We start from the raw sequence: 26,869 nt of genomic DNA on the forward strand, positions 1-26,869 counted from the left end.
GGGGCCAGGGGTGGGTGTGCCGGACGCTGGGGTGTGTGGGCTGAACGGCAGTGAGGCCCAGCATGGGCGCTGAGGTGCTGGGCGAAGGGGCAGGGCTCGAATGGGAAAGCCTGTCTGGTAGCACTTGGTCTGTGCTGGGGTGAATGACGGGATTCCACCGAGTCTTGCTGTCGAATCCTGGGTGAAAGACGAGCAAGGGGCTCTGGTGAGAGGGGTGAGGACACGTGCCGCATGAAGTGGGCTTTTGCCTGGTGCAGGCTGCAGGGAGCCGAGGCAGTTGCTGATGAGTGGGGCTGGATGTTGACAGCATGGAGGGGGCTGCGTATGGACCTGGATCCTGTGTGTGATATCACATGTGACGATGACGTGGGGGGCACGGCGTATGGGGGGAGGGCTTGGGAAGGGGTGTAGATGAGTTGGGCATGGGGCTAGATGTCATATATGGGGGGGCTATGGTGTATGGGGATGGGGTTGGGGGAGTATGATGTATGGGGATAGGGCATGGTGTATGAGTTTTTGGGGGGTACAGTATATGAGGATAGGGGTTGCGGGTACAGTGTATGGGGATAGGGGTTGGGGTACAGTGTATGGGGATACAGGGCTGGGGTAGTGTACGGGGCTAAGGGGTATGGTGTTTGGGGCTTGGGGGCTGGGGTATGGTGTATGGGGATAGGGGTTGGGGTACAGTGTATGGGGATACAGGGCTGGGGTAGTGTACGGGGCTAGGGGGTTGGGGGTATGGTGTTTGGGGCTTGGGATACGGTGTATGGGGATAGAGGTTGGGTATGTTTGGGGATATGGGGCAGGGGAGTGCAAATGCAGTGTCTGGAGATGTGTATTCTGGGAGATACAGTGTGTGGGGCTGCGGCTATGGCGTGTGGGTAGCGTGTATTGGAATATGTGGCCAGGGATGGGTACAGGAGTAACGCGTGTGGGGATGTGGGGCTGGGTACAAAGGGCTGGTGGCTGGGACCTGGGGCAGGTGGCTGGGACGTGGGGCTGGTGGCTGGGATATGGGCTGGGTACAAAGGGCTGGTGGCTGGGACATGGGGCTGGGTACAAAGGGCAGGCGGCTGGGATGTGGGGCTGGGTATGAAGGGCTGGTGGATGGGATGTGGGGCTGGGATGTGAGGCTGGTGGATGGGATGTGGGGCTGGGATGTGAGGCTAGTGGATGGGACGTGGGGCTGGGTACAAAGGGCTGGTGGATGGGACGTGGGGCTGGGATGCGGGGCTGGGTACGAAGGGCTGGTGGCTGGGACGTGGGGCTGGGATGTGAGGCTAGTGGCTGGGACATGGGGCTGGTGGCTGGGACGTGGGGCTGGGCACTTGAGGAGCGCTGGGACAGTGGCTGTCACAGGGCTGCTGTGCTGGGATGGCTGTGCTATGGGCTCGGGCTGGGGTAGGTGCCGTGGGGCCCCGGGGAAATGGGGTGATTGGGGTTGCGTCTGGGTCAGGGCATGGGATTAGCCAGTGAGTGTTTGGGGTCCATAGAGGGCGCACAGCAGGGTTGACTTTCCAGACTGATCTGGCTATAGATGCCCAGCCCTCTTCTGTCCCTTCCCCATGGCGCTGCCCCACATTGCCAGCTCCCAGATGCAGCATGGGGTGAATTGGTGCAATTGACAGGGCTGGGTTTGCTCCTCTGAGCCCAGCGCGCGAGTGACAGCTCAGGGAAGGGAGACAGCACCCTCAGAGTATGTGGGGAGCTCGCTCCCCAAGCCCCCTCCCCAGCACACAGTGGGGCTGCCCCAGCTGATGGCTGTAAGGTTCCGAGATGTGTGAGGGTCGGAGAGGAACCTCGTTGTCCTTCCCTCTAGCACCAGAAGCATTAATGCCTTCACAGGGGCACTTGGCCTTTTGGGCACACCAGTCCCCCAAGGGGGCAAGGGCTGAGCCCCACCCCACCCCAGATGGGGCGCCTAGAAACTGGGGGCTGGGCGTATGAGTGAGAGATCAAAGACAGGTGAAAAGCCAGTGTGTGACATTTGCAGGCCACGCTGGGGTGGCCCTGCAGGACAGTCCCCTCCCTGGGTTATTTTCTTTCTCTGTAATTTACCCACCCCCCTTGCATGCTCTCATGCCTGAAGGGGGCCGGAGGGCATGGTGGCAGACATGAGACCTGATACAACTCAGTGCGCTAGCAGTGAAGGGACAAGCAGCAGCCAAGGAGCGAGCCGCAGATCTCCCTGGCTCCAACCACACCTGGGAGCACCTCCTGGGCTCGTCCCAGCGTTACAAAGCAACGCTGCTCCCCCCAGGGCCGCTGGGGGCAGGCAGGCCCATGGCGGGGGTGCCAGGGGCTACTATTACTCTCCTACAGCTGACTGGTGAAAAGGCCAAACCATCCCCCAGGCCGGGAGGGACACTGCCCCTGCAACCAAGCCCTTTGCCCAGAGCGAGCGTCTCCTCCCAGCAGGCCTTCCTCCTGCCTAGCCACACACCAGGCCTCAGAGACAGGGGACCTGGAGAGCTGCCCTGCCCAGCCCTGGAACGGGGAGGGGCGCATTTCCTTCCACCTCCCAGGCTCTGACCTGACAGGGCCCTTCTTTGTTCCCCTCCGCGGCCTCACTCCTGACCCTCACGTCCTGCGGAGCAGCCGAAGGGCGCCCGCCTCCTTGCCCTGCTGGCTGGGTGTGGGCCCCTAGCCTCCCTGCACTCAGACCCCTGCCGCGCGTGCGGCGGGACGACGATGCCTCTTCCTCAGGAGGGGAGGCGGGGAGGGACCTGCTGCACCGGGCACCCCAGGACTGCAGCTGTGTCGGGGAAGCTGCAGCTCCGTTCGGCTCGCTCTGGGAATGGGAGACCTGGCTTGGCCCAGGCCCACATTTTATTGTGTGTTTCTAAATCTTTAAAATCCTGAGGGTCCGAAAGAAGATGGAGATTCTTTAGAAGACTTTAACATTCGTTCAGTCAGTCACTAAAAACTCGCCAAGTCGTGAGTGTCCCAGGGAAAGGGAGCAGCTCGGTAAGTCTAGAGATACAGAGATTTAGTCAAATGCGAACAAACTCAGGTGCTACAGATATAGATATATAGATATTTGTTCTCTTCTCGTTTCAAATATAGAGCTGATTAAAAAGATGCAAAATAAGGATGACTAGGACGGCATGGGAATCCTGGAGTTTAGCATCATCTCTTGTTGATCATCAGCTGCTCTACATAAATGCATGGAGATTATATATTAGCCATCAATGTGTCCCCCTTGGAAACAAGACCCCAAACCAAGAGGCAAAAGAAGACTCCCCCCACCCCGCACCCCCGTTGAACGTTGGCAAAGCATTTTCTGCTTGATTCCCCACCAGCCTCCCTTGGACATCCCCCAAACATGCTTCGATCCATGCGGCTTCACTTCCTCTCTCACCAGGGCAGCCCAGGGCAACAGGGCAGAGGAACACAGAGTCCAAAGGCTCGGCTTTCTCGGCAAGGCCATCACCGTTTTCTTGTTTGCATGGCAACAGGCTTGCTCCGCTTCGGGGTGGAAGCTGCTGAAGGAGCCCAGAGCGAAGGGGCTCCCCAGGCAGAAGCAGCGATTGGCTAGAGGCAGCCGATCTGGTTCTCCCTTCGGGGCAGCCCCGACTGTGCCTCTTGGCCATGGAATCAGAACGGCCCTTCGTGCTGCAGCGGCCGCTAGGGCCTGTCTGAGCTGGAGCCCACCAATAGTGCCAGGCGCCCACATGCCAGCACAGGCTTTGCCCACACGGGAAACAGGCTGCCTCCCCCCGCACTGCAGGGCCTAGGGACCTGCACCTCGGTGCCTGCCTGCCCTCACCGGTCTCGGAGCTGGCGTCAGGGGCCGCGTGAGGGCCAGCACTGCCCTCTCCACGTGGCCCCTCCAAGTCTCCCATCACCACGACCATGCTATTCAGCAGCTCCTCCGGGCGCCTCACAGCCTCCTGCCCCGCTGGTCACAGAGGACCCCGACCTGCCTACCAGTCAGCCACTCTCGCGGGACGGCTGAGCAGCAGCGTGGCAGGACGGAGCCTAGGCCTCTGGTTGCCCCAGCTCAGGGAACAGGGACGCAACTGACATTCAAACAAGCGCCCACCTTGTATCACATACAGATCAGTTCAGTTCCTGGGTCACCAGACGACCGTTGCAACACAGCTGAGCCTCGTTAGCTGACAGCCCCATCACCCTAAACTGAGCTCTGGTTCCTAATTTGCACCACTAACACCGGCCTCTCCCCCTGCTCTCCACAGCCCTTTGATCAGAATACGTCCCACAGCCTGCTCCGCGCAGGTGAGCAAGGTTCTCCCGCAGACTGGGAGCACGGGCCAGCCAGGCATGGCCCGCTGCCCTCCTGCCACCAGCAGCGCCCCTGGGGAAAGGCACATCAAGCGCTGTGCAGGCCTGACCCTTTAGAAGAACAGAAAAGAGGGTGTATCTCATGCAACATTCCTTTTCCCAAAGGCGGTGTTGGCTGGTGCAGGGTTGAGTGGGGGGGCTGAGCATGTGTTTGTGTGTGTGCGTGTGCGTGTCCGTGTGTGTTTGTGCACACCTGGGGCTCTGGGTGTATGGAGTGAGTGGGCGCTCCTCAGCTCTTCGCCCTTCAGTGCAGTGGTCAGAATAGAAAGAGAATCAAATTGGTTTTATTTGTCTAGTAGAAACGCCCCCCTCCCCCCCGTGAGTTGGCTCTGGAAGAGGCCAGCACTGCCTAGGATGGTCAACTGTCTACCAGCTGTTTGAGTGCTCGCTCAATGTTCATGCGGTGCCCCACACGTGTCACCCCCAACTCCACAAAGTCCTCCTTGGTGAGGGCAGGTAAGTGTGTGCCCTCAATCTCATTGTCCTCAAACTTGTCTCGATGCTCCACCAAATTGATGCTTTCCAGCCAGTCCCCTACATCGTATTTGTTCCACAGGTGGAGGGGTTTCTGCATGAAGGGCCGCGGTGGGTGCAGAGTGTGCAGGGGGGGCCCAGGAGAGGGTGAGGGGGATGGGGAGCGGCTCCGGGCACTCACGCTCCGCACCACAAAGCGCACCTCCTTGGGCTCATGCGGGATGGAGAGGCTGGAAGATTTGAGGATGGTGGGAGGTGTCAATCCATAGGGCCGCACGGTGCTGAGAGGGTCTGTCCTATCCAGGGCAGGCTTCACTGGACTGGGAGTACGTCGGGTTACAGGGTAGCGGCTGCCAGGTCGAACTGTGTAGGTGGTTCCGGAGCTCCGCTGGGAAATGGTGCTGAGTTCTCCTAAACTACTGAAAAGTCTGTGGAAAGAGAGATACAGGGAGGGAGAGGGAGAGAGAGAGAGAGAGAGAGAGCAAAGGGTAGGGGTGAGGTGGAGCTCCCGAGACACAAGAACATACAGATACAGTATACATGGGGGGAGCAGCCAGCCGCTGGAGAACAGGGTCAGTCTGGGACAGGAGGAGTGGTTCTGTGCAGTGGCCAAGGGAATGCTGTTCTTGGGGTGGCATCAAGCCTGGAGTCTTTTAGCCAAGATTCTCGGGAAAGCCCTGATGGCCAGATTCCGGAGGAAGCCTCAGAGGTGTGTGCGAGCATCCACACCCGGGTCAAACACAGCCCAGATGCACCAACTCTTGACGCCCACGGAGATGCACCAGGGAGGCCCTGACACTCCCTACGTACACACACAGAGCTGCAGCAGCTTCTTAACCGGACTCCCGCTTTACACCATCCTCACAGGCTGAGACAACTTGAGCCTCCTCACTACACTGCCTGTCATCTCCGCAGCTTCCTCCTGCTAACACTGTGAATCCGCCTTTGCCATTACGTCCCACTATGCTATCAGAAAGTAATGGAAACCTCCTGAGCGCATTCTGCCATCACAGAGGGCTGAGCCAAGCCTGGAACAAGATGGACCCAGCTGGCTCATATCGCATCATGGGGTGTGAATGGGAGTAAAGCTACCGTACAGTGAGGCGGTATCGAGCAGAGTGTGTGTCACCACAGGGGAGGTGTGAGAGCTAAGTATTGGGGCGCAGGTGGCATTGCAGGACACGGGGTACAAGGTGTTTTGACTGTTTCTCTTGGCCCATTAATGCAGGGTGTGAGATCTTCCGTGTGGGTAATGCTGACCCATGCACGTTGCGTGCGTGAGACAGGGGCATGGCTGCAGAAGGCTGAGCGTGCCCCCTGCTCCTCTAGAAGCTGTGAGGTTTATGTGCCACTGAGGGCTACCCTATGTGCTACAGTCAAGGCCTCTTCCTTGAAGAACGTCTTCTTTTCTGCTTGTGTTTATTCCCTCCCTCCCCCAGGTGGCTATTGGTGGTGGGTGGGTGGAACCAGAGAAGGTTCACTTCTCTCAGTGCACACCTCCCAGGCTCCCCGCCAGACCGACTAGGAAAGGCCAGTTCTCGCATTGCCAAAGGCACAGGCTCCTCTCACCCACTGTGGATCAATGTGGCATTGCTCTGAATGTTCCTGTGAAGGAAACCATGGCAGATGGACTCTGGTTTGAGGGTCTCTGAGCAGAGAAGCAAGGCTCACTGGCTCAGATTCTGGTATCCCCATGTTGGCTAGCTTGGCGGCACTGGCATGGGTCCAGGTAGCCCCAGGCCAGGTAGCTCAGCCCCACAGGGGGGTCCAGGTAGCCCCAGGCTGGGTAGGTTGGGTGTCACTGGTATGGGTTGAGGCATCCCTCATCCGGGTCCTCAGGCCCACTGGCTTGGGTCTGGGTATCCCAATGTCACAGAGCGCGGCCCACCAGACAGAATGGGTGCAATGCCATGCCACGCCAGCTGTTTAGCACCACGGGGTCGTTCTCTGCCTCCTGCTGCGGTGGGTGGGGAGTGAGTGAGTGACAGCATAGGATGTCTGGCTGGGTGGAGGCAGGCCTTGGTGCTGGAGGTAGAAAACCAGCCGCCTCTATCCTGGATCAACCTTGGCATCAGAAGAATTTGTGTAAGCATTAAAGAGTGTATTTAAACTGACACACTAACATCCTGGGACTGAAGACTGGCCTGTCCAGTGCACCGATGCCTGTCTGGGTGCCCCAGGGAGAGGCTCAGGGAATAGTCACAAGAACAGAGCTGACTGTCAGCTCTCGTCAGATGTTCCCATTCCACTAAAATCTGGGCCAGGTCACTAATGGGGAGTGGGGCAGATAAAAGGGTGCATGTGGGACTGGAATCAGAGAGGGGACTGAAGTCACCACACGGCTCTGTTTCTGTGCTCCATGGACACAAAACACAACAGCTAATCCTGGGGTGAAATGCTAAAGGCTGGAGCAAGGGTGGGCGTAGCTAGGCCACGGTGCTTCCTTCACTACCCAGTCTTCTTTGAGAGGCAGACGCATCTTTATGTGACGTGGATGAAGCAGCCTCTAACCCAGCCATACGGATGGGAGGCCGCGCAGGCCTGCAGCCAATCCAGCGGAAAGGCAGAATTAATAGCCTGGGGCTCTCAGGACAGTGCCTCGCTTCCGTCTCAGTCACTGTCTGGCTCTTTCTGATGCTGTGTGACATGTTACCCTTCCCCTCTCTCTGTTGCTGCCTGGGTCATTCTGGCTTTGGCTTCGTGGTTGGAAAGAGCAGTTACTCACCTGCCCCTGGGGGTATCAGAGCAGAGTGGGACATCTCTGTGCAAAGCACCATGGGCTGGAGCTTCTGGACAGCTGTGACCATTGTGGGCCCCACCACCACACTCCCTCAACACTAGAGTTGGGCAAATAACTGAGTTTTTAGTTCAGTGGCCGAATGGAAAAAGTAAAAAAAAAATTCATTTCATGTTAACCCCAAATGACAGTTTTCCAGTTTTTCTTGCCAAAACAACCCCCCCAATAAATAAACAAACAAATACATAAATAAAATAGTTTAGAGTTGAATGAAATGTTGTGTTTGACTCAAAATGTAATGTTTCATTTTTGAGTCTTTTGTTTGCTTTTGTTGAGTTTTTCTCATCAAATCTAGCTAATTTACTAAACAAAGCGTCATTTCAAAATAAAAATGTTTCCACTTTGCCAGGATTTCTCCCCCCCAATTTTTTGTCCAGCTGGAAATATCTGCTGAATTGAACCTGAATTCGTGAAGAGTTTTAGTTGACCAAGAACTGCATTTTTGACAAATAAATAATTTGCCAAAACAATTTTGGCCAGTTCTACTCAGTTCTACTCAAAAGGCACAGTGGTTCCCACCCTTCAGTTCCTTCCACTTTGAATCTAGGAGACGCTGCAACAGAGTGGTGGGTGGAGATCTGGGCTGGGGAGTTACTCAAAGAGCTACAGTTACTGGTGGATAAACGTACGTCCTGAGCCGAGCATTGTCGGCACACATCCACGCTCTGGGGAGGTTGATATGCAGTCCCAAATCCCCAGGGAGGAGGATGGGAGAAGAAGAGTCATTCAAAAGTGATTGTAGGATTGCTCTCCCAAATTGGTAGCAGACCTGGAGGCCAGGCCACGAGACTGATGCCATGTAAGGGAATGGGTCGAGTTCCAGGTGGCACCTCTACCTATCTCCACCATAGGAATGTTTTGCAGACGTGAGGCAGAGCGGTTTTAGGCCAGGGAGAATGAGCTCTGCTACCTTCATCCTCAGGGAATACCGTGTGCCAGGAGTGAGTGGGGGGCCATGTGGCTAGCCATTAAGGCTTGGAGTTAGCAGGGTCTTGAGGCTAATGCTATTGGTATGAGGAATGCAGTCTTTGGAAACAAGTAAGATAGGGCCTGATTCTCCCACCACAGGATAGGAGTGATTTCGACTGACTTCAGTGCAGGGGGAAGAAAAGGGCCTGTAGGAGCCAGCCTCCTAAAGGTTGCAAAGGAGCATCAGCTTAGTGAAAACTCAGTGTAAAAGTCATGAGAGAACTGAATTCCATACAGCTGGGAAGAGCCTGGCTAACCTGTTTAAGAATCATTTTACAGCAGGGTGTCCAAACACAGGTTCCTTGACCAGAATCCTGGTGAGCTGACACAGTTGTGGCCTATCAATGGACTCAAGAGGCTCAATCCAGATTTCTTCAAAAGTAACAAATAATCCAGGATGTTAGGGACAGATGCCAAGACTGGGGTGCTGAGCTTTTAACCAGTTTGCTTAGTAAGACCCTCTAGTCGCTGTTTTTTTTACTCTCCAGCAGGTGCTTTCATACCTGCAATAAGTAATCCTCAACTCCTCACATCAAGATTGCATTAACCACGCTGCCAGTTGCAAAGGTTTCAGGTCTAGGTGAGGACATGCACTCTTTGTGATGTACAACCCGTACCAACCAATTGCTGAGGTATGGGGAGATGCAAATCCCCTGCCTTCTCATGTGATCTGTCATGAAAACTTGGTGCAATGGGAAGACCAAATGTAGAACTTTGTCGTTATAGTGATCTCGCTGTAGCACAGGTAAGGGTGAGCTGAGACCAGTGCTTTGGATTTAGGGAAGGGGTTGTCCTCTTAGGTCCAGAAGGTGATGAGGCATCCTGGCATCTCCGAGCTGAGGCAATAATGGGCACAGTAATCCTCCTCCCTGATTCTGTTGGGCTGAGGTCTCACTTCTGCTGCTCCCCGCCTGAAGGAGGGTGGTGACTGAGCCTCAGAACCCTTTCACTCACAAGATTTATCCCTGAAAAGCGAGGGGAAAGGGACTGGTTTGGGGCAGAACTGAATGGAAAAAAGCATCTTTGGGTGATCTGCAAAACCCATTCACTGCATGCCGCCAACAGTTTTCAAAAGGGAGAGGAAAGATGAAGAAATTCACGGAACCAGTCTGAGGCTTTCCAATATTCTCTTTCACAAATGATGAGAGTCCAGAAGTGGAAGGAGAAGTCACTGTTTTCTGTCTGAGATTTAGATCTTGCTGCCCATAATAGGTAAATGTCCGTGAGGTTTCTCTGTTGGTTTGTAGATGGAGGCGGCTGGGGCTGTCTCTGACATTGGAAGGATGTACCCTACTGTCAGGATGCTTCCTGAAGAATGCCTGATAAACTCCCAAAGATCAAAAAGTTGAACCAAGCCTAACCATGCAGGAATTGAAAACCCCGGGCCCTCCAAAAGTAAGTATTCTCCGCAGACAGCAAGTCTGCAGGAAGACTTTGCCACTGCTCTCTGCATGGTAACAGCAGTAGCAACAGATGGAGCTGCTCTATCTGAAGTGTTAAGAGCTGCCTTCAGGGAATGTCGGGCCATCCTTTGTCCTTCAATGGCCTTCTGCAAAGTGATCTGAAAGGGGGATCATCTGATCCCGTGCCAAGGAATCATTATGGGGCTAGAGGTGCCTGATGATTTCCACCCTTAGTGGAGGAGCTGGTGAGGAACAGTGCTTACATCCAAGGTGTTCTAATTGCCTCACACCCTTCTCCTGGGAGCGAGCTTTGGGGAATCCCCGTGGGCCAACACTCCAATTGGAGAGGGTAGATCTGACACTCCTGTTTACCCTTTCTCACAACGCAAGAACCAGGGGATACACAATGACACTGAAAGGCAACACATTTAAAACTGATACAAGGAAATACTTTGTTTTTAATACACAAAGAGTAAAATGTTCAAAAGCCCCCACATGCCTCAGCCTTTGCGTGGCTGGCAGCAAGGGTGACCAGTGGCTACTGGTGGAATCGAAGACTCTGGAAGAATACTTAGAGAGAAGCTCCTACTTGCATAGACTGAAGACTAAGCTGAACATGAAGAAGGCAAAAACCTTCCACTATTCCCCCTACCATTCTCCATAACCATTCTCCTCCAAGGACTCAGCTAGCTGAGTGTCAAATGGGTCTGTTGTAATCACAGCATTTGGGAACCAGAAACCCAGCACCACTCAGAAGGCTCCTTGATTCAACCCAGCTCATCACTTATCACAGTCCAAACTGGGAATGGCCCAAGAGAAAAAAGACATGTCAGATATAGGATGTCTTATGGCAGATATTTACTGCCTAGTCCCCGCTCAGAGCCATTGCCTAGACATACACACAGCAGGTGCTACAAAGTCACATGAACACAAATTGATGGTGGTCAGTGAAGATTTGTGGTCAGCACATAGACAGCCGACTATGCTGTCATGACTGGTGAAGCTCACAATAAAGCCTGCATTATGAGACCTGGCAGGATGGCACCCTGAGCCCCAGGCCAGCCCCCCTCGTCGCCTCCAGGCTGGTTAGCCCATCACAAGCCAAGAAAGTGCACGGTGGCAGGTGGAACAGGATTCTTCTCCTCCAACTTTAGGTCCAAAAGAGAGACAGGTAAAACCAAATCATTTAAATTCAGCCACCTACAGCGGAAACCAGAAGCACAGCTAATGCTGACCGAGTTCTTAGGTACAGACTGCCAAAGGCTTCATGGCTCATAAAGGCCTGACTGTGCCCATGGAGACGAAACACCCTCAGCTCGTTGCCTTGGGGGACTCCTATATCCACATCAACAAGGCACCAGACACAAAACCTCCCAAACCGATTTAGTTGCTTGCTTTCTTGGGACTCTGGCAGGTCATCACCCGCCTACACGGCTGGTCACATCCTACACGGCTGGTCACATCCTACACCTGCTCTTTGGATGAGATGTTGATAGAGAGAGTGTCACAGTCTAGTCCCTTTCCTGCACATTCAGACTGTGGTCTGAGCTCTCCCAGATCTCTGGAACTCAAAAGGTCCACAATTCTGGCTTGTCCACAAAGGTTCACTGACCCTTCCAAATTAAAGGGCATGCAGAAAACCGGCCACACTTCCCCACCAGGCCAAGGCATGGTGCATATGGCAACTCATTACAATGGCTTATGCTAACCTCAACCACCACCATGCTGGCGCCCAACAGGCCCTCCTTCCCATTGTAGATCTCCCTGGTTTTCCACACCTTGTGCATGACATTGTCAGCCCTGAGAAAACTACAAACTGAAATGGAGTCTCCTCCAGCAACACAGGAACACAGGATTGCCTCACTGGATCAGACTGGCGGGTCCATCGAGTTCAGTAGCCTGGCTCCAACAGTGGCCAGAATTGGCTGCTTCAGGAGGAGGTCTGGGAATCCCTGTCACGGAGTCCCCGGGCGATGCTCTGGAACTGCTCCCTACAAAGCCAGGCAGGACTCTGGGGAAGTCTCCTTTCTGTGAGGCAGACTGTCTGCAGGACACAAAGCTCACACAGCTTCCACCTTCCTGGGTCTGAACCTCGGAGCATTCAGCATCCTCTGCCCCTCCGTGCGCTTCCCACAGCGAGTCCGCTCAGGTGGGCTCCTCGGGAGCCAGAGGGTCCTGCCCTCCAACTTTGTGACTCTCAGCCAGCCAGTAAAATGGAGGTTTATTAGACAACCGGAACATGGTCTAACACAGAGCTTGTAGGTGCAGAGAACAGGACCCCTCAGCTGGGTCCATTCTGGGGGGGCAGTGAGCCAGACAACCATGTCTGCCCTTCACATCCCACGTCCCCCAGCCAGCCCAACCGACTCCCCCTCCAGCCCCTCCCTCCTCTGGGCTTTTGTCCACATGTCCCGGGCCAGGAGGTCACTTGATCCCTTTGTTCTCCAACCTTTTAGCTCTCCTTGCAGGGGGGAAGGGCCAGGCCATCAGTTGCCAGGAAACAGGCCATTCTCTGTGTCCAGACCCCTGCACACACCTGCCCTCTAGGGCTCTGCAACGATCATACACGCTTATCCCACCACCTACATACTTAAGAACTGCCTAGGGGAAACTGAGGCACCCCCACAATATTCAGAGAAAACATTAAGAACAGTCCCACTTTGTCACAATCCCCCAATAGCAGATATGGGATAATCCGATCCCCAGGAAGATCTGATCATGATCTCTAATCATTAGAGTTTTAAGCCCTAAAGCACAGAGTTATGCATTCCTGCCACGTGTTACAAATAGCTACCCGGGCGACGGCTAATCCTGTTAGCCATAGAAATGCCCAATCTATTTTGGAACCTCACTAAGTTCTTGACCTCACTGACAGCTGATATGCACAATAAAGAAAAAAAGAAAGAAAAGAAAGAAAAAAAAGGAAAAACTCAGAGAAAACAAACGCTGTCGAAACAACCCACTCAACTGCACACAAATCTCTCCTGGGGGAAAGGATGAGAGAGAATCAGCCCATGTGACAGGAGTTAGTCATGTTGCTTAAAGCATGCTGGAAGGTGCTCAGAGACCATGGTGATGAGGGGTGGCATAAGAGCCTTTCTAAAATAGACACACGATGGCATGAGTTCCAATGTTAATCATGCGTTGTGAAGAAGTACTTCATCTATCTATTATGAACTTGCCACCTTTTCATTTCACTGCATGCCCTTTCTTGTGTTATGTGACAAGAACAAAGTGCCCAGTCTCTCTTCTCTAAACCATTTAGTACTTTTTATACTTTTAACTGAATCCCCCCTCATTTGTCTCCTCCGTAAAGTAACAATCTAAATCTTTTCAATCTCTGAGAGTTTTTCCAGGCTTTGCTCTTTCTGATCACCCTTCTCTCACCCTCCTCCAATTCTATGCGATTTAACAAAGTTCCATTGTTCATCGTAACCTGCATTCAGCATTTCTCTCTGTAAACAAAACACGGTGGCAGCGTCTGAGCAGTGTGTCCTCTGCAGTGCAGCAGCTGGCAGCGGGAGCCAGGGACCTCGGTTTGCGAACAGGGGTAGCACAGCACCCAGTGGCCAGTATGGCCCGGGGAAGCAGCATGGTGGTGGTAAAGGGGACTCCAAGCCCAAAGCCACTGGATTGGGCATTGAAAAGATGCCAGCAGCCACTGTCCACAATTGGTGACATCTCGCCCGCACTTTCCAACCCCAGCATCTTCATGGTCTGTGAGGTGAGGAACGGCACATAGGCCTGGATAAGAGTCCAGCATGCTGACACCCACAGCATTAGGTGGCTATAGATGGCTGTACAAGCAGATGGGCACAAGCCCAGCACCAGGGGCGTTCCAGCGAAACTCTCCCAAATGCTGGAAGGACTGCCCAGGCTGAAAATAGCTGCAGATGATATCCCCATTGCAGGAGAAGGGAGCAATGTACAGAAGCTGAATGAAACCCATGAGAGAAAGCTACAAGCTTTTCTACGGCTAGGCTAGGGACAAGAATGTAAAACTGATCCCAGAAAATTTTGTATCTCATACAGGGAAAAGTGATGTATGTGCAATGCTTGCTCACAACAGTGGGGCTGAAAGCAGAGCCCAGCAAGAGCAAGGCACTCAGAGACACGTCAGCGTCACTCGATATGAAAGGGAGACAGCACTCCACAGGAATGAGAAATGTTCTGTCCAGGAGCGGAGGCCATACATCAGGCATACACAAGGCAGGATGGTGAGCAGAACTGGGCAGTTCCCCACCAGCAAACGTTTGACACCCTGACACACATTGTATCAGATGCCCCTGTCCTGAAATGCTATCAGCCAGGAGAGCCATTCTTTGAGACCATCTCATTGGTGAGGGTCATAGCAACAAGGGAATGGGGCAGTGGGAATTACCTGATCCCATATAACAGGTTCTCTCATGTCATCTAAAGCACTAACTAGAAATACAAAGGCAGGCATGACAGACCACTGCAGACAGGGCCTATGTGTTAGGAAGGGAGCAAGGAAGTTCCAGCCTGGCTGTGTGGTGGCTAGAAAGAGCAGAGGCACCGGTGGGCCATGTGGCTATATAACCTCTGCTAGAACATTTGATAGTACAAGATAGTGTGTATGCAGCCCCGATGGTCACAGCTTTCCAGAGGCTTTGGTGCAGGTGCACCCCAGAATGGGTCCTGTGCTAACATGCCACTCAAGGGACACTAGAAGTTTCTTGTGCTGGAGCTGAATCATCAATTGCCCCACTGTGAAGGATGATGGGTCCTGAACCTGGATCTGCAGGTCCCCAGACCACAGCCAGCACCCAGCAGCTTACTAGTACCAGCAAGTATGGGCTGGTAGAACCTTGCTCACCATAGGCACTGCCCACAAAGCTCCCAACTGGAGGAGACATCTGGCTTCTCCAATTAGCTCAGACTCACTATATAAGCCGGGAGGCACAGGAATTTGTGTGAACAACTAGATGAATTCCTGACTGGCTGCTACATTGGATCCTGCCTCTTGCCTGACTCCTGGGCCTTATCCTGTTCCTGATTTCTGCCTTCCTGACCACCTGACTTGTTTCATATCCTGCTTCTACACCGCCTTCTTGGCTTGACTCCTGATTCTAACCCTTGGCTTGACTCCTGACTTGGTCTCTGATTTCTGCTTCCTAGCTTCTGACTCCTGCTCTGACCCATCTATGACACCCAGCTGTATATTTACCTGTTCTCTGGTGCTTGTTTCCTTTGCTCATGGGCAGCCACTGTATCATCTTCAAGGTAGGTCAGGTGGTTCCCAAAGGGATGCATTTTGAGGGTTGTTATATTGATCCCTAGAGGAGCTGCATTATGTGGGTAGTTGGCTGGTCCTGGAAGAGGGCATATTGGTACCCAGAAGCTCCTGTGTGTGGGGGCAGTCAGATGGCCCTGGACAGGGGGCTGCATTAGGAGGGTAGAACTGTACATTAAGGTTGCAAAACAGCTTCCATTCTAGCCTCCTTTTTTCACATGCTAAGATACTTCTGAGAAATTTACCTGAGACACTGAGCTGAACCTCCTTGTTTGTGTCCTATCAGATGATAAGTTTGTCTAGAGAGTTTGATTAAAATCGCTTTTCTGCATTTGAGTTATAAGTGTGGAAAACTACACTTTTGTTGCTTTGAAAATTCTAACCATACCTTGGAACACCCAAAATGGCCAAAGTTTGACACTTGAAATTGGATCCAGTCCTTAGGAGTGAGTAGGCACTTCAGCTGGTTTGGAAAGAATGGTGTAAATAAAGCAAAATTGTGCACTGAGCACGTGCAATAGCTATTTTTCATCAAGCCAGGAGGTGCACACTCAATGGGAGACAGCTCAGAAAGTCAGCATATTTCAAAGCTGGGTAATAGGAGGCAGTTGGTTTGATTACATAAATGTTTGTCGCACTCAAGCTATTGGACTGATTTCCTTCAAGCCTAGCTTGTTTTGTAAATCTCACTGAGATCAAAGTGCTAAGCCAGGTACAGGGAAGTTTGGTTTTGACGTTTTAAAGTTACATGAGTCACATTCTTTTCAGAGTTACACTGCTGTAAATCTGGAGTAAATCCATTGACTTCAGTGGAATCAGTCTGGCTTTACACAGGTACAAGTGAGAGCAAAATTTTGCCCAGGAATGTTTTAACACTGCTGACAGTGGGGCCCCCTCACAGGGTCTAATATAGCTAATATAGATATGGACATGCACAGGTCTGGAAATGCGTACCTAGTCTTCAGTACTAGCAGACACCTGGGAATCTGTGTTGACTGCTCCTAGTTGGTTTTAGAATTGGGCCTTTTTCCTTCCCCCCTCCTTTTTATTATTTTTTTAAAGCTTCTGTCTTTAAAAAAATTAGGAAATTAAACGCAAAAAGTTACAATAAGGCAATGTTAAGGCTGCACAGCTAAGCAGCAGTTAGGCAAAGCAAAGGTTACGGTTGAATACACAACCTGGACTCTGCCCCCTTGCGATGATCCACTATTTTATTTTTTTAAACATTAAGTGGAAATGCATCTTCATAAAGTGCTTTATATATGAGCAATGCCTGCCTCCTGTCTGTGCTGCTTATGGGAAGAGTCCTCGCTATGCAGCTCCAGTTCAAAAGGTAAATGAAGGTTACTTACTTGTAACCAAGGTTCTTTGGGATGGACTCTGCACATTTCCACTCTTGGGATATGCATCAGCTGGAGCCGTTGAATGGTGCAGCTGTCTGCTAGTAGGGCCTATCAGAGCACTCACGTGCCCCCTCCTACCCCTCCCCTCAGCGATCAAGCACTCTCTGAGCATGAGGCTGTAAAAGGGGACATGGCAGCAGCTGCTGCCTCAAACCTTCCACTGAAAGAGCCATGAGTACTCACAGCTCCGCAGAAGAGGGGAAGAAGGGGAAGGAGTGTGACTATGCAGAGTCCATCTCGAGGAATCTTGGCCACAAGTAAGTTACCTTCATTTCTCTGAGTGTCCTCTGCAAATTCCCATTCTCAGGACAGTGTAGTCAGCAGTATAGACTGAAAGATGCATGGTGGATAAGGAGTCCTAATTAGAACAAGGAAGGCAGTATCAAGCTACCAAACTGGACATCTGATTGAGGTGTGATATCTAACACATAACACTTGGGAAACATTTGTATTCAACTCCACGGGGCTGCTTTACAATTTTCAGTTAGTGGGACTTGCTTGAACCATGCAACAGAAGCAACCACTGCTCTTGTGGGGTGTGCTCACTGCAGAGCAAGGGAGCCCATGAGGCACTGTTATCCCTTTTCTACTCTACACAGCCTGACCCACCGAGATCAGGTTGTGTGGAAATGGATTTCATTTACAGGCATCCATGTATAAAACAAAGAGCTTGCATGAAGATCTAAAATCTGTAGTCCTATTGAAATAGAAATAATAGTCTTAGCATCCAAACAGTGTAGCTTTGACTTGCCCTTGTTTGAATGTGGTCTCGAAGAGTACTGGATTGATTGACAGGGAAATAAGAAATTATTTTTTGTATACATTTTTGGTGAGGATGAAGAACTACTTTATCTTTATGAAAAATTGTAACTGGAAGGTGAGTCATTAAGGCATGAAGTGCACTAAACCTCCTGGCTGACATTACTGCTATAACAAATGCAGTTTAGTCAGAAGATGTAATAGACAGCAAGAAGACACAGTTTGAAGGGTGGAGACGAGGTGTGATAGCACTAAGTCCAAATCTCATGAGGGAACAGGCTGTCTCACAGGGGATAACGATTCAGCCTTTCAGAACCTCAGCGATATCATGCAAGAATATAGATTGACTACTGGTATATAAAAAACCACAACTTCGGCTAAATGTACCCTGAGTGATGTAACGGATACATCCTTATTCTTTAGAAACAGCAAATACTTTAATATGGATTGAATAGGAGCTGACTCAGAATCAATATCCTTAACAGATACCCATAGTGAAAATCTTTTCCATTTTAAATGGTAACATTTCCTAGATCATCTTCTAGCGTTAAGTAAAACATGTACATCTATAGAGAACCATTCTCTAATTCTGTCAGAGCCCTAGTGCCCACGCTGTTAGATGCAATGAAAGTGGATCACAATGGTACACTTTCCCATGCTGCTATAACAGAAGGTCCGGAGACACAGGTAAGCATCTGCAGTTCCCTTTGGAAAGAAGGAGCAAGTCCATGTACCACTGTTGTCTCGGCTATGCAGAGGTGATAAATATAATCCTTGCTGAGTCCTGTCTGATCATCTTCACAACCTTCAAACTTAAAGGGAATGGTGGGAAAGCATACATTAGATCTGTACCCCATCTGAGCATGAATGCATCTATTCAAGAGCAGAAGTATCTGCTCACCTTTTAACAAAAGCAATGGCATTTGGTGTTGAATTTTATGGCAAACGGGTCTATATTTGGAGCACCCCAAGGAGAGAAAATGTCCTGGATCACAGTCTTGAAGAAGTACCATTCTTGCATTCTGGAAGAGTCTCTACTTTATTGGTCTGCTAACTGGTTGAGCGATCATGCCATACGCAGAGCTACTGGACAATTCTGGTGAAGAATACATCCATCTCCAAAGCCTCCTTGCAGAGCTGTGAGGAATGGGCTCCTCCTTGTTTGTTCACACAGTACACGGCTGTCATAGTGTCCATGGCCATTTGAACCACAGATCCTTGCACCTGAGGGAGGAAAGATCTGCGTGCCAAATGAGTTGCTCTTCACTCCAGGACATGGATAGCTAGAGGGTCACCTTTCTGATTCCAGAGAACTCTTGTTAAATGATTGCTGAGGTGCTCACCCCTTCCTGTTTTAGAGGCATCTGTTGTAATGATCATGAAAGGAGAGGGAAGGCTGACCATCACGCCCCTCCGTATGTGTTCCTGGTTCATCCACCACAAAAGAGCTTTCTAGAAGCTTGTTGGAATATTAAGTATTAGATTCATATCCTGTACTGCAGGTCTGAAGTTTCTTGCCAATCAGTGCTGAAGGGGAGGGTCTCATTCTTAGTCTTGCATAAGGGGTAACATATACGGTGATGCCATAAGACCCAGTAGGGAGAGGAAGAACTTTACATTCTGAGATGGACTTTGAAGTAGAGACTGAATGGTAGATTTCATCTTCAGGAATTCTCCTTTGGAAGGTAAGCGCTCATCATTCTGGAGTCAAGTGCTCCTATGAAAAGGATATTTTGTGAGAAATGTCAATAGGGATTTCTTTTCATTTATCAAAAATCTCAACCTTTCTAATGGAGAGCATGTGAATTGAGTGACTCCTTTCATTTCATCTGTGGCAACTGCTTTTAGGAGCTAATCATTGAATTATGGTAAAATAAAAATCCCATCTTCTCAGAAAAGCTGCCAGTACAGATAGACATTCTGTAAATACTTGGGGTACACTAGAAAGGTCAAAGGGGCGAACCCTGTGTTGGAAATGACCTATGTCAAAATTAAGGTACTTCCCATGTGATGGGCTTATCAAAATATGAAAGTAAGATTCTTTGAGATAGAGAGCAGCAAACCAATCTAGATGGGACAAGGAGAAGATAATGGATCCTAGAGTTAACTTTCTGATGTGAAACCTTTGGATCTATCGGTTTAGCTTCTTCAGATCCAGGACTGGACAAAGACCTCCATCTTTCTTAGGAATTAGGGAAGAGCAGGAGTAGAAACCCCGATTTCTTAGATTTACTGGAACCTCTTCTACTTCTTTCTCCCTTAGTGGAGTGTTGATTTTTGTTCTTAACACTGAGTTGTAAGAAGGGTCCTGACGGGGGAGATTGATTTAGAGGAAGGTTCTCAAACTGGATCATACAACTGTGTTTTATAGTGTCCAAAACTATAGTGTCCAAATGGCATAAACGTTCTCCAACTGTTAGGGGAACAGAATTAAGGCTGGGTTTCTGGCTCCCGATCTTCATGTCAAACCTGAAGTTTAACTGCAAGGAAAGAAGAAGTGGAGGATGAATTCTTTTGACTCATCTTGGATTTAAAGGGACATCTTTTATATTGCTGCTGAGAAGCAGAGGATTGCTGTTGGTAGTGTTGTCTGCCTTTGTTGAAATATGAAGATGAAGAATAAGGTGGATAATATTGCCTTCAACATCTGAAGGCAGCTGTAAGAATTCTTCTCTTGAAAGGTTACAAGAGACCCAGTGAGCTAGCTGTTGATCTTGTTTCTTTCATTTTCTCCAATCCTCCGTCCATTTTAGAGCTAAGAAGTCTATCCCTTTCAAGCAGAAGATCTTAAATCTTTGACCTTGTTAGATGGGGAAAAGTGGACGAGCATAGCCATGCTTGTCTTCAGACAGTTATCGCCGCAGCTATCCATGTTGAAGATGCATCAGAGACAACAAAGGGTGCTCTCAGTGCATGCTCAGCACCATTACGGTCCTCCTTAATAGGGGGCATTATTAGTCTGCAATGCTCATCAGGTGGATTCTCAGTAAAGCATGAACTCTTGTCCTACAGGGGAAACTGTCTAGGCAGTTAGCTATCCTCATGCTTAAAGAAGACGAAGAGCATTCTATTTACACCTAACTTGCTAATGATTAACAAAGTAAGGCACCTTGCTAGGGATCTTGACTCCCAAGAAGGTTCACACCCTCGCATGACTGGAAGGAACTGAGGTGACCATTGCCACACCCTCTTTTATAGCTCCACCCTCAGAATGTGCTCAAAGCCGGGGAGTGAGGGGGGAGGTGGAGTTGGGGGGGGACATGAGCACTCTCACAGGCATTGCTAGTAGAAGGCTGCACCGTTCAGTGACACCAGTTGACACATATCCCCAAAGTGGGAATATGCAGAGGACACTCAACGAAGAAACTAGGATTATTATTAAGAGGCTCTTCCCATGTGGCTGGGTAGCACAGAAATCACGCTCATGTTCAGAAGGATGGGGCAGTAGGATGGAGACTAAGCTTTGTATGAAGCTCATGTATACTTGGATGGGGCTAGGGCACCATGACGAGAATCAGCCAAAGGTTGCACCCTCTTGGAGTTGTGCCTGAGCGCTGCCTGCCGTTTATGAGCAACACATGGGGCTGTGGGGCAGAGACAAAATATTGTTCAAAGCTCATGAACAACTGGATGGGGCTGACGCACGGGACTGCTTTAAGCTTATGCTCACAGTCAGATGGGGCTGCTGGGCTCAGAAGAAACAACACCCAAAAAATTCTCACATAAACAAACAGGGCTGTGCAGTGGAAACAACAGCTGATGCGCACGTTCAGTCCCATGGTTTGTGTGTGTGTGTGTGTATGGGTGTGTGTGAGAGAGCGATCAAAGCACTGTCTGAATCTCCTGTTCAGTGGGACATAGACAAGGTGACCATCATCTGACACGCATACTCAGTTGGACGGGGATGACACCAGCTCCACCCACTCCAAGCAAAGCTGATCACTTTGATTCTTTCTAACGTCTTTGGTGCTGCCGGCAGGCTCGCACTGTTCTGGGAGTATGAGGTGTGAAGAAGTGAAGGGTCTAAGCAACAGCTATGTTCAGACCCCTCCTCTCTCTCTGTAGCATCAGGATGGGGGAGGTCCAGGCTGCTGCCTCAGTTTGGATCTTTGAGACATGTTTGAATCCACATCTGGATGCAGGGGCCCAGTTCTTCCTAAATCCACACGATAATGCCCTGAACACTCAGACATTGTATAACACCAGTCACAGAGTCAACAGGACTGAATGCATGAAAACACGGACATGTGGAGTGAACTCTGACCTGAGGAGGACCCTTCCTCGCTGGCCATGAACATACTTATTTCCCAGGGTCTCCTGGTATACTTAAGGGTTGAAGGGCTTTAAAATTTGTAGGCAGCCCAGAGACAGATGGGCTTCTGCATTTCCTACATCTCTGTTAAGAATTCCTGTACATCAGAGACTGTGGGAATGGAGCATCTCTGGTCCCTGTGGAAGTGAGTTGTGTGTCTGGCTGGAAAGGGATGGGGACAGGAGATTCCTTAGGCCATTTGGTTGCACCTGGGGTTCTGGCCCAGCCCAGCTGTACACTGGGATGGGGAGGCAGCCTTGGAAATTCAGCAATCAGCAGAAAATGAGACAAGTAAAAACCAACATGAGTCTGTCCAGAACTTTGCTTGTGCTCTGGAGCTGCCTTCACACATGGAGACAGCACATAGGTAGTGAGCTGGACTCCGATTTATGCTACTGGTGAGAGACAGAGGGATAGACAGACACAGCAGTCACACAACTGGAACACAGTGGGGCATGCACTCTGGGGAAATTCACTGGGTTGGCCCCCTGGACTCTGGAGCACATCACAATTCAAAGCTTCCCTCGCCTACTCAAGGCCCCAGGTCACCTTCTGGCCAGTCACATTCAGCTCATGCTTGGGATTTTCTTCTTGTCACTCTGCAGTGAAAATGGTATTGTTTAAACACGAACTTCCTTTCTTAGGGTCCTACTGCCTGTCCCTGCCAGGTAGCTACATTGAACAGATCAGCCATTTGCTTGTCAATGTCCTCAAGGGGTACTGGCCACCACCAGGGTCTGTGCTGGGCTCAGACAGGGTCTTCAGGCTGAGAGTCCCCTGTGACAGCTCCGTGCAGACACTGGTCACTGACGGTGTCTGTACTAGAGTCTGCATGGGACAGGGCTTCACGTTCACTCAGTCAGAATCAAGACAAGAACCTGACGTGACCACCTCAGCTGCCCTGTGGCTGCTCAGCCACCTGGCAGAGAGGACAGCATTCTCCTGCTGCCCAGCCCAGATAGCCCCTTCTCTGTCTGCCATTTTGTCCCACGCCTAGAAATGTTATTTCATTTCAGGAGCTGAAACAGGATAAAATGCTACTTTCCCCATCTCACAACCACCCCTCACCCCCGAGTCTGCTCCAGGGCCCAGGCAGTGAGCGAAAGACGTCCTAGGGCAGGGAAACATGTACTCAAAGGAAAAGACATTTGGGGCTCTGAGCTCTTCCAGTTCTGACAAAGGGAATGTGGTCAGCTCTCAGGGAGCTGATGGGAAAGGTGCAGGAGGAGCAAATGCTGGCGGTGGGGGAGCTGCCAGCTAATTCACTCTCTGTCTTTTCCACAAACCTTACAAATGCGAATGCTTGATTGAAAACTTGCCGAGTGACCTGGAATTTCCCCCCGCCCCCGTGCATCCTCTGCTGTCTGTCCCCCTGGGAGCAATGCTTTGGAGTGGGAGGGCTCTCCCAAGCCATAGTTTGAACCATGTCAGAGCCAGAAGGGAATTTCCTCAGTTTCCTGCTAGAAATCAGCAGCACATACTATCACAGCACAGGGACACAGACATGCTACTGGGGCACAAAAGGGGAAAGGGGGGGTGTGAAGTTCACACTTCACAGCAAGCTCCACTCCCTCCTCTCCCACATCCCAATGGTTGTGGGAGAAGAAGGGAGAGTGACTGGCACGTGACACACAGAGCAGCACAGGGAGGACAACATGGGTTTGCTATGAGATGAGAGTATGCTCACTTACACAACTCGCCCACCCTCCTGAGGCCTGAGGTGGTTCTAGACAGAGCAGCGCAGACATGCAGATGTGAGAGCAGGAAGAGAGGCAATGAGAGAGAATGTTAGCATCAGTCCGGGGCACAATAACAACACGGAGAAGAATGAACAGACTTCATCCCAAATCATTCCAGAACCACTGCAACTCCCAGAAACCCATGCTGGGCCAAAGGGCTGGCTCCTCACACTTCCCTCCCATTGCAGAGGTCTCTGCTGCGTGGAAGAAGCTGAGGAGAATGACCAACTGAGCAACAGTGGGAGGGCGGGTGCAGCTGTATTGAGGAGCTAATACGTGGGCAGTCCTTGCTCTACTGAGGTGGGGCATGTTCCCCATTTCACAGAAATGTGCTGAACTCTATGGTAGAAAAGCAATTCTCTAAGTGCTACACTTATAATTGATTAGCACTGCAGGGTTTGGTGACTCCCTCACAGCTCTTTCACTGCTGGGTATCAGGCATAAGCCTGACGACAAATGGTTTGGTGCATCCCCCAGGGCGGTGCCCCAGCTCTCTCTGGTTTGGTGAGTGTGCAGTAGTCTCAGCCCCTCATCTGCAGAGACAATGCAGAACAGAAAGGGTTTGAGGTCTGCAAGTGGCATGAGTGAGGCTTGGATGCTCTGACGGGGTTTGAAGTTTACTGTGATGCAGCAGACCAGAGGGGGCTGAGTGTGGTTCTCGGGGAGACGTTAAAAGGGATCCAGGTGATTGGAACCAAAAGGATTCGGGGAGCCAGTTCAGTTCAGTATTCACTGAGTTCACATTCCTGCATTTACTAGAGAAAATGGGACATTCATAATCACATGAATTCAACAGCCAAAGCCGGAGACAATCTGACAGTGGTATTCCTAAAGATAGGGAGTAGAGAATGGGGGGTGGAGGGGGGGAGGGAGGGGGAAGGAGAGAATGGGGAACAGAGAGAGAGGGGAGGAGGGGAGAATAAGAGAGGGAGAAAGAACACGTGCATGAGAGAGAATGCTCTACAGAAAGAACAAGAGAATGAGAGCGGTAAATACAATTCAACATTTTATCTGACCCAGAAATCTGCTTTAGTGGTTTGAGTTTTGACAGTTGTGAGAACAGTAATAGAACTAATGGCCAATAGACTATTAATGTGCTCTTGAGAGAGAGAGAGAGACTATTTCCCAAAGGGGACAATCCCAGGTTCTCTGGGTATGGAAGTTTGGTTTAATCCCTACCAGAGGGCCTGCAGTAAACTGTAGGTTTTTCCTGCCCATTCAGGGACGCTAAGAATTTCTCTTCAGAAAATGAGACTGAGCTCAACATCTGGTTTCCAGAAAATAGCTGGGCCAGATTGAGTGTCAGGAAAGCTCAAGAGAATTGTCCGCTCTCGTCCCAGATGGAATCCTGCTTCTGCCTAACTCCTAAGAGGAACTCCTAACCATTCCCTTTGCATATTCCAAAATCAAGTCCCTCCCCAATAGATTTGAGAGGACAGGAACCTGTTTTAGAACACAGCTCACCACATCTCCCTCCTAACAGGAACTCTTCATCTCTCTGAATTACATTTCCAGAATCCTCCTTGTTTCCTGAAGTTTTGCTCACTGTATCAGGGGCTTTAGTCAATATTTCAATCTGGTATTGGTGTTATGAACACAGGGGCTTAACCTTGGGTTAATTAAAAGTTTCTACAAGGAAAGAGGTTGCACTTACAATGGAACAAAGTTCACAAGAACATTGTACTGAACATATAGCTCTCTCCTGCCTGCATCAGACTCCAAAGGGAGAGAAACAAGCAATTTAATCGGTCCCATTGTTTCAGACATAACTGTCTTCTGCCAAATGAGAGACAGCAAATGAAATGTGCTGGCAAGCACCCAATACAGGACACAAATGTCAGGCCCAAGTGAGTCTTGCACTGGTGGAGGCCACCCCAGATCCTTATGAAGGTGCAGAGCAACCCAAAGTCAATGCATAGAGCAAGCCCCACAAACACACCTGTCTGGCTCATAAAGTACGGTGGCCATTCCCCTAGTGACCATCTCTGGGTTTTAATGGGTTTCTAAAGAGAGTGCTGTCCCAGCTGGATGTCACAGTAACAACTTTGCTGTGCTTGCTAGAATGAAGTAGAAGAGCAAGAGGACTTCCAAGATCTTTTTGAAAAATGTCCCTCCCATTCTTTTAATGTAAAAGGGTCTGGGCATGAAGCGGCTTCCCTAGCTTTCCTGGGGCAATTTCAAACACCATGACATGACTGCAGAACCCCTGTAAGTCAAGTGAAAGTCTTTCTGACACCTGACACTGCTGTGTCTCTTGGTCACAATCTGCAGAGTGGTGAAACAGGGAGAAATAGGAAACAAAATCTGTATTTCAATCGAAACCATGGACAACAGCAAATCTGCATTAGGAATAGGAGACTTATAAACACAACATCCATGATAACCATGAATGCTGCCGCAACGTTGCTTACTGCCCCACCCGTGTGCCTCAGATCTGCCTTTGGTGGTGAGAAGGGAATTCAGGTCTAATCCTTAATCCACAGGAGACCTCAACCCTCCTCTACAAGGCCCAGCCTCTCCTGATGGGAGAGGGGCTTTTTTCTATTTGCCATGTATGCAACCTCTGGGACTCTTCAAGCCAATCTCTTAATCTACCTACACAATGAGTTTGAGTGAACATGGTGGGACTCCTACAGAACCCCTCTAAGGTGGCTTGCAGGGAGCTTGCTACATTGACTGCTTCTACCTTCTGCTAGGCAACCTGTTCCTTGACCATAGCCTTACAGCTGAAATGTGGCTTTTTGGAGGCTGATCTAGAAGCGGGAAAGTCCTGAATTCCTTTAGCTTCCTTTTTGTGACCTTCCTTTCCAGTTTTAAAGTTGGCAGGAACAGTCTTCTCCCTGGAGCAGAGACTCTATTCCCCTATACCTAGGCAATAATTTGTATAAAACAAAACTTCATCACCGGACGCTCTCAGTGCTGAAATCAACACTGAGGATAAGCTTTGTAAGGTTTAATTCCTGCTTTTTCTGGCCACTTTGACACTGAAATAATCTGTCAGGGGCCTGGGTATGTTTCTTACCAATGTGTAGGTAACGTGTTTGAGATACTCATTCCTATGTGATAACCCAGTGGGCATAAATGAGCTGAAGTCAAGGTTTGCTCTTCTACTCACTCCTCAGAGTAATGGGTGCATGAGCTGTGATTAGTACGTTAGTGATCAGATGAGGTGAAGCCAGCTGTGCTTGCTGTGATATGAACACATGCTGAGACTTATTACCCACAATGCCCCTGTCTCCTTGTAGGCAATGCACATCAACATTTAAAAAACACAAACCCACCCATTCTTCCAGGGAGGGAAATTTTTGATTGGTTTCAGATTAGTGTGTCTGCTCAGGATCAAAGGGCTAATTTCTTTGCGGGGAGACAACCATTAACGAATCACTAGTTCTTCATCGACTAACCCAGAAACATGGCCCGTACTCTCCCGATACCGCGTCTCCACAGCTGTGTC

The 26,869-nt window shown here is 50.3% G+C and overlaps 1 protein-coding gene across 2 annotated transcripts in view; it reads right to left on the bottom strand.

Moving 5' to 3' along the window:
* Positions 1–676: 676 nt before the first annotated feature.
* Positions 677–26,869, bottom strand: part of SHANK3 (SH3 and multiple ankyrin repeat domains 3) — a 755,611-nt gene continuing 729,418 nt past the window's right edge. Inside the window, exons 24-25 of one of the 2 annotated variants that reach the window (XM_043522025.1) lie at positions 24,199–24,243; positions 677–5,207 (exon numbers count right to left, since the gene is read on the bottom strand). In XM_043522025.1, coding sequence (XP_043377960.1) covers positions 4,664–5,207; positions 24,199–24,243 — 589 coding nt within the window. In that variant the 3' untranslated portion in view covers positions 677–4,663. The remainder of the gene's footprint in view (positions 5,208–24,198; positions 24,244–26,869) is intronic. The other variant, XM_043522029.1, reaches the window with a different exon arrangement.

This window comes from Chelonia mydas, chromosome 1 (assembly GCF_015237465.2).
Source record: "Chelonia mydas isolate rCheMyd1 chromosome 1, rCheMyd1.pri.v2, whole genome shotgun sequence".
NCBI lineage: Eukaryota > Metazoa > Chordata > Testudines > Cheloniidae > Chelonia > Chelonia mydas.